The sequence below is a fragment of the Arvicanthis niloticus genome, chromosome 12 (assembly GCF_011762505.2).
Source record: "Arvicanthis niloticus isolate mArvNil1 chromosome 12, mArvNil1.pat.X, whole genome shotgun sequence".
NCBI classification, from domain to species: domain Eukaryota; kingdom Metazoa; phylum Chordata; class Mammalia; order Rodentia; family Muridae; genus Arvicanthis; species Arvicanthis niloticus.
In genome coordinates this window covers 31,549,911-31,568,929 of record NC_047669.1, presented here as the reverse complement: position 1 = coordinate 31,568,929, position 19,019 = coordinate 31,549,911, and the positions used below count along the sequence as shown (strand labels likewise).

General features: G+C 38.1%; 1 protein-coding gene across 2 annotated transcripts in view; it reads left to right on the top strand.

Moving 5' to 3' along the window:
- The window catches only part of LOC117717602 (nectin-1-like), a 37,101-nt gene extending 20,039 nt beyond the window's left edge, over positions 1-17,062 (top strand). Inside the window, exons 6-8 of one of the 2 annotated variants that reach the window (XR_013113594.1) lie at positions 4,892-5,064; positions 10,275-10,375; positions 16,929-17,062. Coding sequence is in view for 1 of the 2 variants with exons in the window: in XM_076942996.1 (XP_076799111.1) it covers positions 4,892-4,953 (62 nt within the window). In the remaining variant the exon portion in view is untranslated. The other variant, XM_076942996.1, reaches the window with a different exon arrangement.
- The last annotated feature ends 1,957 nt before the right edge of the window (positions 17,063-19,019 follow it).

The window sequence follows — 19,019 nt, the reverse complement described above, 5'->3', positions numbered from 1 at the left end:
CTCTCAGCATCAATAAACTCAATTCACCAATAAAAAGTCATAGGATAACAGATTGGATATGTAAACAGGACCCAGCATTTTGCTGCATACAGAAAACCCACCTCAGTGATGAAGACAGACACTATCTCAATGTAAAAGGCTGGAAATTTTTTTTCCAAGCAAATGGTCCCAAGAAACAAGCTGGAGTAGCCATTCTAAGTCCAATAAAATAGAATTTCAACCAAAAGTTAACAAAAATATGGGAAAGACACTACATATTTATCAATGAAAAATCCACCAAGATGAACTCTCAATTCCGAACATCTATACTCCAAATGCAAAGGCACCCATTTTTGTAAACAAAAAATGTTACCAAAGCTCAAAGTACACATTGAACCTCACACAATAATAGTAGGAGATTTCAATAGCCCACACTCAGCAATGGACAGATCATGAAAACATAAACTAAACAGACACAGTGAAACTAAAAGAGGGTATGAATCAAATGGATTTAAGAAATATCTACAGAACATTTTACTCTAAAATAAAAGAATATCCCATCTTCTCAGCACTTTATAGTACCTTCACACACTATACCCTTTTGAGGGCTCTGGCTTATGCTACACTGTCAATATTGGATCCTTATCAGGACTAGCCTTGAATATCCTGTTGTTGCCTTTGGTCATGGAGACCCTGAAGCTTTAGATCTGCAAAATCAGTCTCTTTGTAGCTCCAGCAGTTCATAGATGGATAGATGTTGCAGCCGGCCAGCTCAAAGTTGTGGATGTGGGTTTCCATGGTAGCTAGATTGGTTAGAACATCAGCTATTCCTCCCACCCCTTACCACCAGGGCAACAATGGCACTCCTGTGGCTAGCTCATACAATGCTGCAGCTGGCAAGTGACAGGGTATACTCTCCCACTCTCCTACCCTCAGGGCAGGTGTACCTATACTATCAGGGCCTGCTCTACTGTGCTGACCAGGCAAGGTGCTGGGCCTGCTCTTGCAAGTATTACACTCAGTGAGTTGCAGAGACAGCTCTGTCTCATGACCCTGGGCCAGCTCTCACACCTGCTACAGGTGACTAGACACAATTTGGGGGAAGGTGATGAGGGCTGGCTAAGCTGCCCTGTAATCACCCCCTTAGGGCTAACTCACCTGCATCTCTGCCATTAAAGCAAGCTCTACTGTGCTGCCAAAGCAAGGTGCAGGGCCTGTTTTCCTGGGTGCTGCAACAGGCAAGTTGGAGAGCCAGCTCTTTTGAATGCTACAGCTAGTGAAGGGTGAAGAGAACCCTTAGTAGCCTTGGACATAACATGGTCCCAGGTGACAGCACACATCAGGAATGTTCAATGGCCTTTGATGGTAATATGAGTGACAAGTATCAACAAAGACCCTTGCTGCTGCATGGCCATAAAATCACACATGTCTGTAAGTGGCAGTATGGCTGGGACTTCACTATAGCTTCAGGTGGCATTGAAGGCTACTTACATCAAGGTGTTCCTCTCCATCCTCAAGTCTTCAGAGCTGCCTCTCTTCATTGTGCTCAAACCATTCCATTACTCAGCCCATACTTGCTCATCATTGTGCTTCCCATTGTGGGTGGGCAACATCGTAGGGCTTCTGGGTATCTTCAAATAATTGTCCAACTTAATGATTCCAACGAAAATATAACTCTAGCCAAAGTTAAACCAGAACAGTAAAACTGTAATTCAACATAAAGTCATCTGTACTCAGTGGTTAAACTGCCACCACATCCAACTAGAGAGATTAGCAGATTGGAGAATCAGGAGAAGAAAACACAGCAGGACATCTCCTGTACACTGTAGGCCTCCATTTTGCAGGAATTGCTCTTCTTCCTGGGCTGGGAAGATGAGTTGGAGAGGTTTGAGGGTATCTGTCTGCAGGCCACCACATACACTCATTTTTAATGCCAGTTTGAAAGCTCTGGGAGTCACAGTGACTCACATAGTGGTCAGTTTCTCAAAGGAAGAATATATAGGCCCATGGACACTTGAATTTGTTACGAGTTCTATTGATGGGCAGTGTAATTTGCCATTTCCCAAGGAACAGGAACAGCAATTGCCTTTGTGTCTCCAGTTTCACTTGAGTTCATAGGTCACAAACCACTGGGCTTCTCTAGTCTTCCATCTCTCTACTATCTACTTGATAGCTTCTTTCTCTCCCATCATTCCTCCACTTACTTACTTACTTCCTGCGTGTTGGGACCAGGTCACAGTGTTGTCTTGGCTCTTTCTGCTACAAACACAGTTGTAGGGGACCCAAGTACCAGTCACCACATAGGCTCCTTCCTAATGCCACTTTAAAAGTGTTTCCAAATATATAGCTTAGACTAATTCTTTCTAAGTCTCATAATCATACTTTCTAATATCCATCCATTCCTTTCTATGTAGGTTTGTCTGAATTATTTAATGTTTTCTAGAGGCAGCTTTTACACAATAATTGATGTGGCACTTGCTTAACCATTTTCAGTGTCTTATACTCTATTTATGACTCACTTTTTTATTTATTAGAAAATGTTTTCACTTAGTCATGATATAATAATTTTTTCTAGGGATTGTATGCTCATTCATACCTCTTCTTTCTCTCTTATTGTATACATTAGATCCTGAATCTAGAACTATTACTTTAGTAGGTGAGAAGAAAAACAATGACCAGTAAAATATTATTTAATTGCCCATGGAATAACAAATACAGAGGAAAAAGTACACCATAAAATGATAGGACGATGGATTCTATGGCAAAAATCAAAGGTAACAGAATAGAATAGGTTACACACACACACATACACACACACACATACACACACACACATTTATTAACATGTGTTTATGAAACAACATTTATAAGAAAAAATACTGGTGCTACCAATAAAAAAATAACCTCCAAGCCAGGCATGGCAGCTCATGTCTATATTCCCAGTACTTGGTAGGCTCTGGAAAATTAATTGAAGCAGGCTTGAGGTCAAGCCTGGTTATATAGTGCATCCCAGACCACCCTGGTCTACAGAATTAGATCCTGTATCAATCAATTGACCCATTAGATCAAGCATCAATCAATAATAACATGTCACTATCAGAACTATAAGTAAGCAGTCCTATCTTTTATTATGCTCGGGGCCCACAAACAGCAGTGGGAATGAATAAGCTATGAGTATATGCAATAGCAGGTTTTCTCTCCTACAGTGAGGTGAAGGATGCAGGCACAAGTTCAAATTCTCCATATTCAATGACTTTTGTTTTCAAAAACCTTGATGCGAGATTATGGAGAAACACCTATAGTCTTGTCACCAGCCGGGGTTGTTATGGATTTCCACTGAACCCCTTTGGCCAACAACTCATTGAGATATAATCCAAACCTGGTACTGGAAGCTTGACTTGGTGACAAGAGATGAGCAGTTGGGGCTCTGTCTCTTCTGTTATTTAATGATTTCATTTAAATCACCTTTATATGTGTATATGCCTTAGGAAGCTTCTAGTGTATTAACATTTCATACTACCCCTCAAGTGCCCCTTAATTTTAGTTGTCTCTCCATGTATTCCATCCCATTAACCTATCTCCCCTCCCAATCTCCTATTTTACCATTCCATCCAAAGCTTTCTATTTTACTCCCCGTTTAACAAAATCTATCTGCTGCCTAGTCTCTTACTCTATTTATACCCTCTCTGGTTCTATGGATTGTAGCATGATTAACATTATCTTAACAGCTAATTTACACCTATAAGTTAATATATGCCATATTTGTCTTTCTGGGTCTGGGTTACCACACTGATGGTGATTTTTTTTTAATTCCATCCAATTACCTGAAAATTTCATGATGTCATTCTTTTAAATAGCTGAGTAATACTCCATTGCTTATATGTACCACATTTTCTTTTTATATTCTTTTGTTGAGGAACATTTATACTGTTTCCAATTTTTGGCTTTTATGAATAAAATAGTAATGATCATATTTGAGCAAGTGTCTCTGTGGTAAGATGAAACAGCCTTGGGGTATATGTTGAAGAGTGGGATAGCTGGATATGGGGATAAAATGAATCCTATCTTTTATGGCCACACTGGTTTCCATAATGGCAGTGTGGGTTTGCCCTCCCACTTGCAATGGATGAGTGTTCTTCTTTGTCTCCATCCTCATCAGCATGAGCTGTAACTGTGTTATTCATCTTACCATTCTACAGATGGAAGATGTAATCTTAGAGCAGTTTTTATTTGCATTTACATGATGACAGGATGTTGAACATTTCTTTGTTTTTCCGCCATTTAAGTTTTCTCCATTGAGAATTCTCTGTATAGAAAAATCTTTTGATTGGGTTATTTGTTTTTAGATATCTAGAGTCTTATAAATTTTGAATATTAGTTCTCTGTCTCATATATAGTCAGAAAGTTTTTTTCCCATTTTATAGGCTGCCACTTTGTTCAGATAAAATTATCCTTCACAGTGCAGAAGGTTCAAATTTTCTCATTTAGTAATTATTGATCTTACTGCCTGTGTTTATGATGTTCTGTTCAGAAAGTCTTTTCGTAAGCCCATGAATTCAAGGGAATAGTCTTCACCCCTATGTTCTAAAGTCTTTGGTGTAGTAAGGTATTCAGTATGCTACTGAAAGATAAGTGTATATACCACATTAATCTCAAACTTTTTACAATAGCGTATTGCTTCCTTGATATGCTACCTCAATGGTGGCACAATGCTTGTCTGAATAATCAGCCAATAACTGATTTGACTTAAGGCTTACTACATGAGATAAAGCCCATACTGGACACTGGTTGGGTGACCAAGCTGTGTCTACATAGACAAAGGACCTAGGATAAAGCCAAACAATTCAGCTCTTAAAAATGGAGGAGATGTAGTGGTAAAATGACTCTGAATGATATTTTTCTATCCTTATAGATCAGTGTGTTGTACAGCCATCATCAGAAGAGCATCCTCCTGCAAGATGGGAACAAATATAGAGACTCACAGACACTACACAGACCTGGGAACACTCAGTCCTGAGTTCAATGTCTCCATTAAATTCCTTCCTCACGGCACAGAAAACGTTGCAGAAGAGGAGTCAGAAAGATGTAAGAGGCAGAGCAGACAAGGAACACAACAAAAGCAAGGACTTTATTATTTTTAATACAGGGTTTCTCTGAGTAATCATAGCTATCCTGGAACTCTCTTTGGAGATCAGGCTGGCCTCAAACTCACAGAAATAAGCCTGTCTCTGCCTCTTGAATGCTGAGATGATAGGGGTGTGACACCACCACCTGCCAAGGCCTTCTGAATTAGCATGAGCAAAGCTCAAATGAATTCACAGAGACTGAAGCAGCATGCTGAGGGCCTGCACATATCTGACCCAGATCCTTTGCAGACATAGTATGGTTTCCAGTTTAGTATTTCCATGGGATTCCTTAGTGTACAATCAAATGGGTTTATGATTCATGTGCCTTATCTTGATCTCGTTTTCTTCTGTTAGTTTGTCTTGTCCATCTTTGATGTGTTAGTATTTGTTTTATTTTATTTTGAAAAAAAGGTGAATTAATGAATGAATGAAAACCTAGCCACTAGGGAAAAGGGTAGCAGCTAAGCTACCATTTATACCTGCTGGGAAAGGGAAAAAGTGTTTTTTTTTCCCAACACTGGGCATATCCACCACTCTCTACAGGTCTCATGGTCAGCAGTAGCTGACCAAACAATAATGGACTCCCAAGTTTAATTTGGTTTTAATGGTTGGTTGGTTTTCCTGTATATTTGGTTGGGTTAGAGTTTGTTGGATTTTTGATTTGTTTTGTTTTGTTTTGTTTTCTTGGTTTTGTTTTGCATTGGCTTTTTGTTTGTTTTTTGAAAAAGAACTTAAAATTGGCTGGGTAGGGGGAGGGGGAGAATTTGAAAGGACTTGGGAGAGCAGAAGAATAGAATCAAAATGTATTTTTAAAATTTGCTACCGGACAGTGGTTGTGCACGCATTTAATCCCAGCATTTGGGAGGCAGAGGCAGGCAGATTTCTGAGTTTGAGGCCAGCCTGGTCTACAGAGTGAGTTCTAGGACAGCCAGGGCTATACAGAGAAATCCTGTCTCAAAAAAAAAAAAACAAAAAAAATGCTTTTACACAATAAAAATATGAGAAAATTATTACAAAATCAGAGAAAATAATCTTGATTTTGATTTTATATTTTATTCTACAATCATTCAAATTGTGCACTTGTCATTTATAAACCTTATAAAAGACCCTTTTAACTTAAAAAGTCTTTAAAATAGTGAAAACTTTCAGATAACACTGAATTCAGATTACTTCAATAGTTTGAAAATATTATTTCTTTTTCATGCTGGAATGATGGTCCATCAGTTAAGATCACTTTGTATTTTTCTAGAAGACTCACATTTGATTCCCAGCACCCACAGGCAGGCTCAGTAACCCTGTATAACTCCCAGGAGATCTAATGCCTTCTTTTGGACTCTACATGCATTAAGAATTTACATGTTATACATATACATGTAGCCAAAGAACTCATTCAAATAAAATAACACACACACACACACACACACACACACACACACACACATCCACACACACATGCACACATGTCTACTTGTACCTCTCTTTAAGGTTTTAGAATTTTCTTCTTGAATGTTCTTTTCTTAATTTAGTTTCAATTTTACTCTGGTCTATAATATTGCTTTTCTTGTATATTTGTTTAGCATACCAGAAATTTTCTAGTCCTCTCAAAATGTATATTTAGTGTTTTACCTGCTAACAATATTGATTTTTTTTTATTATGCCAATCTCTTATAGTTCTTATAGAACTTCTAATGTACAGTTTTTGGATTACAGAATTTTTATTATATGACCTTAGGGATTTTATACTTTTTTGTGAGTGTGCATGTACTTGCAACATTTCTTTCAACTTGAGCTGCTACATTCTATCAAGCAGAAGGGAATCTGAGACAGTGTGGATTGTGTGAAGGAGGAATTTAGAGGCTATATCTTCCCTGTTCAGGTGTGATGGCTATTCTTAGTTGTCAACTTGACTACATCTGAAGCTCTAACCCAAAAATAAAGGGCATACGCATGAAGAATTTTTTGCTTCATTTTCACTGGGTGGCTCTACTTCTAGTTCAGACTTTTGAGGTAGGAAGACAAATGCCTTTGATTCAGACCTTGAAGCAGGAAGATAAACCAGTAATCTGGGCTATACCTTCTGCTGGAAGCCTTAGAGTACAGAAAAGAAGAAAGGTTTTGCTCCTTGCCTCCTTGCCCCTGCTTTGCTAGCACATCCAGTCCTTTATGGGCATTACAGCCTACTTCTATGAGATGTCAGCACTTACTGAAATACACTAAAGATCAGCTGAGATATCCAGCCTTTGTACTGAACAACTACTGGATTCTTGGACCTTCTGTTCACAGCCAGCCATTGTTAGATTAGATATACTGCAGCTTGTAAGTCATTCCAATATATAATATAGTCCAATATATACATATTTCAATAATATATATACTTATGTATGCATTTATATTTCTATGTGAGTGTATGTGTGTGTATTTGTAGAAAGATTATATCTGTAAGTTCTGTTACTCTACAGAATACTGACTAATGCAGCTGTAAAATGAATTATACATTGTAGCTAGCCCATATTAAAGACACAAAGTTCTGTTACTTCATTTACAAGCTATAATCCTAGATTGGGCATGCTCTAAGCTATCCCAATTACATCCCAGTTGTATATACCTTATTACTTGCTGTTTCTCCTGGCTACATGCTCTTGGTCCATCTCCTTTCATGGTAATCTTGTCCTCCTCTCCATACTTTCTCCTTCCTCTGGTCTCTGCTGACACCCTTCACTCCATTCTCAAGGCTGGCACTTCTCTCTCTACTGCCCAGTCACAGGCTCTAGCCTTTTATTAACCAGTTAACTTTAAATTTGAAATGGATCAAAGTTTACATAACAAAGGCTAGTGTACATAGGAATTCACTCCTTTTGGGACAACCAGATCTTAGGGCACAGAATTTAGCATATGAAAACATAGCAGCACAAGACCAACCCCCAAAATATACCTAATAATACATTTTATAAAATGATGTTTCTGATGCCAAAGTTGAGGGGGTAAATTTGAATAGTTATAAATACAATAATCTAGAAGCTAATTTAAATTGGAGTTTCCAAGAGAGTAAGTTATTATGCAGTTGAATTGATTAAGTAATTTTGGACATGTAGAAACCCTGGGAACCACAGCAATAGACAATGGGAATTGTGTAATCATTTAATGCTCACAGTGGAGATTGAATTACTATAATCACTATCCATTATTCTTTATCCAAACCACACAGTACTTAATCAAAAGTGTTCCATGAACTCACTAGCAAACTTACATGTGGCTAGGTTCCTACCTACTTGGGAAACCCATAATTTAATCATCCTTCAAGTGCAGGCTACCTTCTGTATTAGTCAGGATTGTCTAAAGTAATAAAACTCTAGAATGAATCTCTCTCTCTCTCTCTCTCTCTCTCTCTCTCTCTCTCTCTCTCTCTGTCTCTCTCTGTCTCTCTCTCTCTCTCTTTCTCTCTAACACACACACACACACACACACACACACACACACACACAGAGGATTTATGAGAAAGATTTACATAGATGTACCCTCCTCCAGTTTTGGGTTTTAGTTAATTCCAGATGTATTCAAGTTGACAACCAAGAATAGCCATCTCAAGTCCAACTCAAAACATCTCAACTTGACATATATACATATCTCCTTACATCGTGACTAACTTCCAAATGAAAGCAATAATAATGTTTAACATGTTATAACTATCTCACATACAACCCCAAATGCATTATATATTTAACCAGGACATAATTATCCCTAACATGATATCAATGTGCCTTGTACAACTACAAATGCATCATTAATTTAGAATAGACAGCAATGTCCCTTGAAGAACATTCTTTTATATCTCTGTTCATTTGCAAAGATATATCATCATACTTTCCCAGGAAGTCTTCCTTACCAATTGTTCAATCATTCTCTTCACAATCTCTGACCATTCAGCAATGCGTTGGCCACAGCCCATATATCAGTCAATAATCACACATCTCACCATTTTTTTTCTTCCAAACAAAGTGTATGAGTATCTGCACTTCCCAAAGTTCTGCACTGTGAAGATTTCCCTTGGCCAGTGTCTTTCAAGGTCTTCCCAGAAAGGATTTGTTCTCTTCTGGGTGGTGCCTTAATAAGGCACAGAATCATCAGTAAACTAGGCCCTAGTCTTCTCTTTCTTAGTCAACTTTTATAGGAAAATCCCCTGAGGCTACATACTTGGCCACAGACAGTTTTTTAATGGGAATAGAAACCATAGTCATTCCTCAAGTTCTTCATGTAACTTGCTTCTACCTTCAGGACCTGCTCAGGCCCGATCACACATATATCATGTCTATTTCATAATAGAGTGCTGCTGTACATGTCTTTCTCTATGACTTGATAGGTTACATAACACCCAAATCATGATGGGTCAATAGATTATGTTGCATGACAATTTGGTGTCCCATTGTCAAACACTCAGATTCCACTAAGGCCAAATAACAGGCTAAAACCAATCTTTTCAAGGGAGAATAGATATCTGCAGATGATGGTAGGCACTTGTTCCCAAAATCCTAAAGTTCTGTCTGTGATTCAAAAATAGGTGCCCTCTAAAGGCTCCAGACAGCTTTCCTATCTGCCATTGACACCCCAAGTTCCATCAGGTCTGCTGGATCATATGATCCAAGTGCAAATAGCCTGGACCTGTTGAAGAGCCTTATTCGGTTTCAGACACATACAAAGCTAGAATCTTTCTGAGTCACATGGTAAATTAGCCCGAGTAACACACCCAAGTGAGGAATGTGCTATCTCCAGAATCCAAATATGCCTGTTAAATTTTTGAAGATAGGAGAGGCCAGGTACAATAATTTATATGTTACTTTAGAAGGAATATGTCTGCATGCCCCATACCATTGGACTCCTTAGAATTCACTTGGATAAAAGACCCTTGAACTTTAGTTAGATTTATTTCCATCCTTTTATGTGTATGAGTATTACCAGTGAATTCACGGTGGTTTTTACCTCCTGATCACTTGGACCAATTATCATAATATCATCAATATAGTGCAACAATGTGACATTTTGTGGAAGAGATATAGGATTCACAGCCATTCTAGCTATGTCATGACACAAGGCTGAAGAGTTAATAGATCCTTGAGATAAAACTATAAATGTATACTGCTGGCTTTGCAAACTGACAGCAAGTTTCTTCTGTAGGTCCTTCTGGAGCTAAGTCTGACCTATTTGTAATTATGCTGTGAATATGTTAACCTGACAGAGAAGACACTGATGACTAATATGACACATCTCTTCCCAAGGTCAGAATTGATTCCTTCAGTTAAAAATATTACAGTAAATGTGTGAATTCATGCACAAAATACTAATTTTCTATTACTGCTACTTTCCTTAATTCTATATGATAGCACTTACAAGATGTATCTAGACTGAGGAGGGATGGGTCTCAGCTTACCTCCAATAGTACAGATTAAAGATATCATCAGGATGATTTCAGGGAGGTCCCAAGAAGTGCTCAGAAACACACTTTTGAGAAGATCCAGACATACATTATTCAGTTTGACACTTTGGGTTGCAGTTAAATTCTCAACATTTTTTTTCTATTCCCTGTGTTTAGTTACAGTTGGCCTGCCTCTAATTCTATGTGTTTCTGTAAAATCCAAAGATGATCAAAGAGAAGTTTTTTTTTCCCTTCTGATGTCCTTCTAATATGTAGAGAAATGGCATGAGATGACTGTTCCCAACCTGCTAGGTGTGAGGTGACTTAAGGATGTCTATGAATCTTAGCACATTGGGACACTGAGAAAGCATACTTTCTTAGCAAAGGATCCTGATGTTCTGCCAAGTTAGCTGGACACCCAAGGAGTGGCCTTTATTATCATTTTTAAATGAGAAACTAACTTTGTTTTTAATTAAACTGAGCAACACATTGGAAGAGTTGGACTGCTGACAGATTTCTCAGTCTGCAAGGAGGTTTGGGTCACCTTGACCCCAGATAAACTATTACTTGAGAAACAGAAGCTGTTGAGAATTAGAAGCTGTGAGAAATCTTTGTTCTGCTTGCCTATAAAAGATGCTGGAAAATTCAATAAAGTATGCAGAAGTGCACAGTTAGTCTGAATCCTTTGTGTCCTGATTAATGTGACACTACTCTTGGGAACCCAATGTATTAAACATTGACATGAATACTCTTCTAAAAGAAAAGAAAATCACGTATTTCTCCTTTAAGTATCTCAAGTCCTCACTCATGGCCTGTAAACATTAGGAATGCCTCTCCTTTCTATGACACTTCCAACTGGATGAAATGTAAAATGCAGAATCCCAGTTGATAGGGACTAACAAGAGATGCTTTGTATCCATTCTCAGTCCTGAGTGCTCCCCAGCCATTGTCCATTTTTGAACCTGTTCAACTACCCAAAAGAATTCTTCACAGAACCCTTCTCCCTCCATTGACACCAGCTAGTGCAGGTTATGCTTCTCTGAGAATGGAACACTGAGAGATTCATTGTTGGTTCATCCAACTGTCTGAAATGGTGATGGAACATTTTGACTTTCATGTTACTTTTAACCAGAGTGCAATTAACAGACCATGCTGACAAGGCCAATTTTTAAATATCATTCCTATGAGGATATGTCTGAACACACACTTCCTAAATGAGAAGAGATGTGAGAAGCTGTAATATTTAGAATAGAGTGGGTTATAGGAATGAGTGGGTAAGGGATCTTCCTTAGATTCTGCCTCAACAGGGACAACATGCTCCTAAGACTGTGGATCATGTTTTTCCAGGGCAAGTAAACAAACATTTGTCTTCTCTATGACTGTAGATGTTTTAGATCTTTCCTTAAATCTCTTAAACTGTTTACAGTAATCTAACCTCTCTCATCTTATGATGAAGCTTACATGCAGTTAAATTAATAGCTCACATGTTTGGTAGTTCCTCACTCCACTTAAACTCATAATTACAGCTCCAAGAAAGAACTCATAGTTCTTGGATCACGTGTGAGCTTGTCCCATTTCTCATCCGTAGGTATACTGTCTGCTCTATTGTCCAGCTAATAAATTTACACTTTCCCTATTGCTTTACAGTGTCTTGTTAAGTTTTCTGTCACCTATCCAAAGAACCCAGTAATTGTATCATGGAAGAACCCCAATGTCTTCCCTGGAACATACGTTTATGAAAAAACTAGAAGATAGGATAGCCAGGAAAATGAAAAATGTTTCAATGGAATGCAATTTAGAATAATTTTTGAACAATTTTCTCTAAGAATTTCATACAGTGAACACTGTATCTGCATAATTTTATTTTCCCGTTTCACATTCCAATTCTTCCTCTTTCCTACCTTCCTCTTTTCCTCTTAAACTAATCCACTGTGTCATTCTGTGTATCTGAAACTATATAGTGCTTACTAGGATGGATTCTAACTCATGGAAATCTGACTATTTTTGCCTCCTGGGTGCTGAGGTTAAAGATGTACAGCACCATACCTTGATAGAAAAGCATTTTTAAAACATGAGAAAGGAGGTATCTTAATTAGGGTTACTATTGTTAGGATGAAACACCATGAGCAGGAGCAACTTGGTGGAGAAAATGGTTTATTTTATTCACAGTTCCATGTAAGAGTTCATCATCAAAAGCAATGAGGTCAGCAAGGTACACAGTGAAGAAACCTGGAGGCAAAAGCTGATGCAAAGGGATTCTGCTGACTGGTTTGTTTCACATGGCTTGCTTTCCTGCTTTCTTATAGAGGAGGACTAGCTCACAATAGGCTGGGATCACTTCCTTTGTTCACTAAAGCAATTACAATAAGTAAATATCCTTGTTAATGAATAACCTTCAATGAAAAGCTTTGGGATGGGGCATGAATTTCAGTCTCATTTGAAAGTTCAGCTAGTAAACTACATCCACAGATTCAATGGAATTTTCACTCCTTTGCATCATCCATCTCTTACTGCTTCCTCTCTGTGCACAAGAATCAGGTAACTCTATTTTCTTTTATGGATGTTTATCTGGAAGTGAGTGGCTAATAAATGCTATGTTACAGGACATTTACTTTTAAACCAGTAGGTAAAGAAGAATGTATGCTAGATTCTGTGTGTCAACCATACACCTATATAATCACACAGCTAGCAAATCATGTAATGTGAGCATAATTGAAACAATGATTATAGAGAATAGGTAAAGGATGAGAACAAAGGCAGGTACAGCTTCTGAGATGTGCAAAACTTACTCATACTAAACAGTTTCCTTTTTATATGCTTTATATTATGATAAAGGTAAAAGATGAGGTAAATGAGAAGGATCTTTTCACAGCATCCTTTGTCTTTGAATTATACCCTGTTTTCACAGTCAAGTATGGAGACATTTTAATGTTGAAAGACCTTTTCTTGTACATTTATTTTAGACTTTTTAAAAAATATATGGGCAAGTCTATAAATTATTTGTTTTATGGATTTGTCCATTATTACAAGAATTATTGGAAGAATTCAACAAACATTGTCATAGTATTTTCTGCTTATTCTGACTGACTTAAATAACAGCATTTATTCTATCAGCTTTCTTCAGGTTAGGGCAATAACTAGTTGTTTTGAAGAATTCATATGAGGGTTTTTGAGAGGTAGCTCAATAGATAAAAGTTAAGAGCGTATAGCACTCTATATGAGGACCCACATTCCGTCCCAAGCACCTACATCAAAAGGCTCACAAGCTACTTAAATTCAGCTGAAAGGGTCCCAAGATCACTTGTATCCTTTGTGGATACCTTCAATCAAGGGCACAGATCCCCACCACAGGCATAATTAAAACTCTAGAATACATATCTTAAAAAATAATTGAGGAGAGAAAACAAAAACTATGGTAAACTGAAAAGAGATGTTGAGGTTTCATGACAAAGCTTATGCTTAGCCTGGGTAAAGTCCTGACACAAATAAATAATAAATTAGTAATTAAAATGCTTGCTTAGGAAGACTTCTGTCATGAAATAGCTCATATTATAAAAAGAAAGAGAATCTGGGGCAAATGATGATTAGGGGTTAAACAGTACAGAAAATGTTGTATAATCAGTGATGGACAGCTTGGCTATCTATCTATCTATCTATCTATCTATCTATCTATCTACCTTTTTTTTTTGCTAGGTTTGTTTTTATGTGCATTGTTCGATACTTTCCTGAATGCAAGGAACAAACTACTTGTGAAAACTAAAATGTCTGTGGTAACATATAACTGTCACGATGACCTAGTGTTCTCATTTTATTCAAGGCTGTGAGGCAGGTACCGATACACTTATTTTTTGAATAGAAAATGGTGAGGTGCAGGAAAAGAAAAGATTGCCAGAAAAGCACAGTCTTACAAATCAGCCCAGGTAAATCACGAGCACAGAACTGGCTGATGAACACAGAGTTTCTCTAACAACAAACTTGCCTCGTGCCTTTGAGAGGTTCCTGATACTTTTGTACAGGTTAGATTCACTGTATTTATTTTTTAAAGTATTTGAGACAAAGTTGCTAGTAATTTGATAGTGAAGATGAAATGAGGAGAACCTTATGTCTTAAAATGGATCAAGAAATATAGGGATTTTTTTTTTTAAGATTTATTTATATATGTGAGTACACTGTTGCTTTCTTCAGACACACCAGAAGAGGGCATCAGATCCTATTAGAGATGGTTTTAAGCCACCATGTGGTTTCTGGGAATTGAACTCAGGACCTCTGGAAGAGCAGTCGGTGCTCTTAACCTCTGAGCCATCTCTCCAGCCCCACGGTTGGGTTTTTAACCTACGTATTTAAATAAAGCAGACACTAGGAGATATGGATAGTGTTCCACAGCAGTATTCAGACTTTTTCTCTGTTACCCTCTATATCTTAGCTCCCCATACTATGGGTTTATTTATTCTGTAGTTGTCTTAAAAAATAGATGACCACTTGGGATCTATTAATTTCTTCTTTTAATTTATTGATCAATTTAATCAAATTTTTAGAGGAATTCATTAAATCTCTAGGTGTCAAATTTCTAGCTATATCAAATAAATCATCTGTGAACACAGTTGAGCAAGTGTCCTTGTGGTATGGTAGGACATCTTTTGGGTGTGGCAGGAGTGGTATAGCTGGGTCATAAGGTAGAACTATTTCTAATTTTCTGAGAAACCACAGAATTGTTTTCCAAAGTGGCTATACAAGTTTGCACAGCCATCAGCAATGGGGGAGTGTTGCCCTTGCTACATAACCTTGACAGCATGTGCTGTCACTTGAGGTTTTGCTCTTTGCCAGTCTGATAGCGATGTAAGATGGAATCTCAGAGTCATTTTGATTTGCATTTCCCTGATAACTAAGGATGTTGAACATTTCTTTATGCTTTTTGACCATTTGAGATTCCTCTATTGAAAATTCTCTGTTTAGCTCTATATGCCATTTTTAATTGGGTTATCTGGCTTTTTTACTAAGCATAAGAAGCAACTAAAATGGTAAGAGGAGAAACAATTAGAATATTCCACAGAAGTATGTGACTATATATTTATATGTCTCTTAACAATGGATCTTATTTTCAGAGTCTTCACAGAAGATAAATCATAACACTTAAGAAATGGCTGTTCTAGAGGGGGTGCGGGGGGGGGGGGGACATGGAGGCAGATGATCTCCTGTCTCCGCCAGTCAAAGGTAGTTGGTATATCTAGGTTAGGTATTGGGTTACACTTCTGATTGTATGGGCATCTTGTTATTGAGCGTTACCAAATTTATAAAGCTTTTGATTAACATTAAAAAAATAGTATAAAAGCAAAAAGGAGAAAGGGGGATGGGATAAGGGTTTTCTAGGGAGGGGAAATGGGGAAAGAGGATGGCATCTGAAATGTAAATAAAATATCCAATAAAAAAGAGAAAAAAAGAAATGGCTGTCTTAGTTGGGGGACAACATTTGGAATGTAATAAAGAAAATAATTAATTCAAAGGGGGGGTGAGGACAAGTCTGGCAAATGTTGGCAGAAATTACAAGGCTCTTTTGCTCAAAATATTGGCACTTACAGTCATAAATATGGAGAAAAGATTCTCCCACTATGTAAATAGGCAGCAGTGCAAGATCCTGGAACCCAGCACCTTCTTCATGACTATCTAAGGAGTAACATTTGAAGATGAATTCTGCTACAAGAGTCTATTTCATATTTTTCCACAAGGCAGCCATGGAGATGGAGGACAAACCTGCCTTAACATTTTAAGAATATACCCCTTCCTCAAGGGTCCCATAATGGAGGGGTAGACATTGTAGAGTTATAGTTTTTAAGGCCATTGTCCAGAGAAAGAAAATAATAAAATACTGGTGATGATGGGTCCAAGTAACTTAGACAGGACAAAAATATTGGAGGCCAATGGACAAGATCTGCTCAGGCAGCCTCTTCTCTCACCTCACATCCCATTATGCTGCACTGGCTTCCATTAAATTGGGGGAAAAGCAGGGAGAGTATCAGGGTGTTGTTACTAAGCTAAGATGAAGATATGAGAAAAGAAAGACAGCAGCCAAGAACAGATGAATTTAGAAGCTAAAGGAATTAGGGTCCTCCAGTCTTCAAACAAGCAACATGTCACAGTACTAGTGGGAACGTTAGAGTTCCTCATTATGCCTCTGTAATTATGAAGTGCTGAGGATGTCCATAATAAAATTTATAGATGTGTGGAGGTTAAAATAGCAGTCACTAGGCAGAGGAAAAGAGTATTGGAAGTTTTGTGACATCTGTCAGGAGGTATCACATGGGGATATGTTTTCAGCATTTGTGTGTCATATAGAAATTGGGGAAATGGCATCCTCTCACAGCAGAGGGTTTGGGACAACTTGCTTTTGTAGTAATTTTCTTTCCTTCTCTTTGCCTCAGCTGTATCTGAACTAGTAACTGAACTGCAGTCTGCCCCTGGCTCTGAAGATCTTCATAACCTCCAGTGTTCACCTGTGGGAAAGCCTGCTCCCAGGATCTCCATTTACCCTTCACAGGTCACAGAGCACCCACCACACGAGTACTTTGCTCAGAACGCCAATGCCATGGTGACTGTGACTAAAATCTACAACATCTCTCTGAAAACTGTGAGGTCCCTGGGTCTCCGGGACCTAGCTGTGTCCATGACTCACCCTGTGAGATACGAAGAGAAGATAGTCCCTCTGCCAGTCAATCAGACAAGTAAGTAAAACTGACAATGAAGTTACAGGGGACAGCTGGTGCTGAGGAAACAGCTTAGTCTGTAAAATGCTTGTCATGAAAGCACAGAGGCCAAATTTGATGCCCACATGAAAAGCCAAGTGTGGGTGTGTTTCCTAGTGATCTCAGTGCTGGAGAGGCAAATACAGGCCAATTCCTAGGGCTCATTGCCTAGATAGCCTAGAATAATTAGTGACCCTCTGCTCTCAGTGAAAGTCTCTAAAATAAAATAATGATAACAAAAACACAAGTCAGACAGCTCCTCTGGTTGATATCTGGCTTTTGTAGCATATAAATTTACATAAACATATGCAAACATGTAAGCAAGCACTTACATATGCACATACAGAAGCACAGACATGCACACACATACATACACATGTGTGTTTGCAAGCATTCACTTAGAAATGCAGATACTGTTGCACACATATATACATATGAGAGGATATATATATATATAAATTTAACATGACAAATATTTGTGTAAATCAACTAGTTTTGAAGAAGTAAACCAATATAATGTACACATATGATGAAGGAATCATACAATGAAGATGGGTAGCACTCAGGAGGTAGAAACACAGAAATCTGTGTGAGTTCAGGGACAGCCTGGTCTAAGTAATGAGTATACCAGAACAGCAAAAAGTATACAGTTAGACTCTGTCTCCAAAAATCAAACAAATAAATACTAAATTAAATTAAACAATGCTGACAGTTTCTACCCTAGCCTTGTATGCTGCTTTTTTTTTTTTACAGATACTCTTTCATATATATACAAAGTTTGTAATTCATACTTACTGTTTTTCTTTATTTGAGGCTTGCCAATAGCCATTTTTGTCACACACACACACACCATATCTATCTGTCTGTCTGTCTGTCTGTCTGTCTTTCTATATCTATCTAGACACACACACACACACACACACACACACACACAGAGAGAGAGAGAGAGAGAGAGAGAGAGAGAAGAGAGAGAGAGAGAGAACTTTTCTATAACATGTTAATTCATAATTCATGTTAGGTGTGTTTTGTTCTTTTCATCAATTTGGTGACAGCCTTTGGCTTTTCCTCATTTTGAATTTAATTTTATTTTTAAATTTATGTATTTATATTTCTTTATTTACTTTATATCCCAACTATAGTTTCCCCTCCCTCCTTTCATCCCAGTTCCCCCCTGTACCCCATACAATTCCTCTACTCAGAAAAGGGATGACTTCCGATGGATATTAATCAGCTTTGGAATATCAAGTTGCAGTAAGACAAGTATCATCTTTTCTCTTGACGTTAGACTAGGCATCCCAGCAGGGGATGCTAAAGACAGGCAATAGAGTCAGAAACAGCCCCTGCTCCAGCTGTTAGGTGTCCTACATAAAGACCAAGCTACATAACTGTTACATATGTACAGAGGTGCTAGCTCAGTCCCATGCATGCTCCTTGGTTAGCAGTTCAGTCTCTGTGAGTCCAGGTTAGTTGATTCTGAAGGTTGTCTTATGTCCTTGATACATTTGGCTATGACAATCTTTCTTCCCTGTCTTCCATAGATTTCCCCAAGCTCTGACTAATGTTTGGCTGTGGGTCTCTTCAATTATGCTAGGCTCCTGTCTACAAGTATAGAAAAATATAATTAACAGTGTCAGGGATGGGCTCCATTTCATGGCATGGGTCTCAATCTGGACAAGTTGGTGGTTGGCCCCTCCCTCAACATCTGCTCTATTTTTAACCCATGCGCATTTTGTACTCTAGAAAAATTGTAGGTCAAAAGTTTTGCGGTTG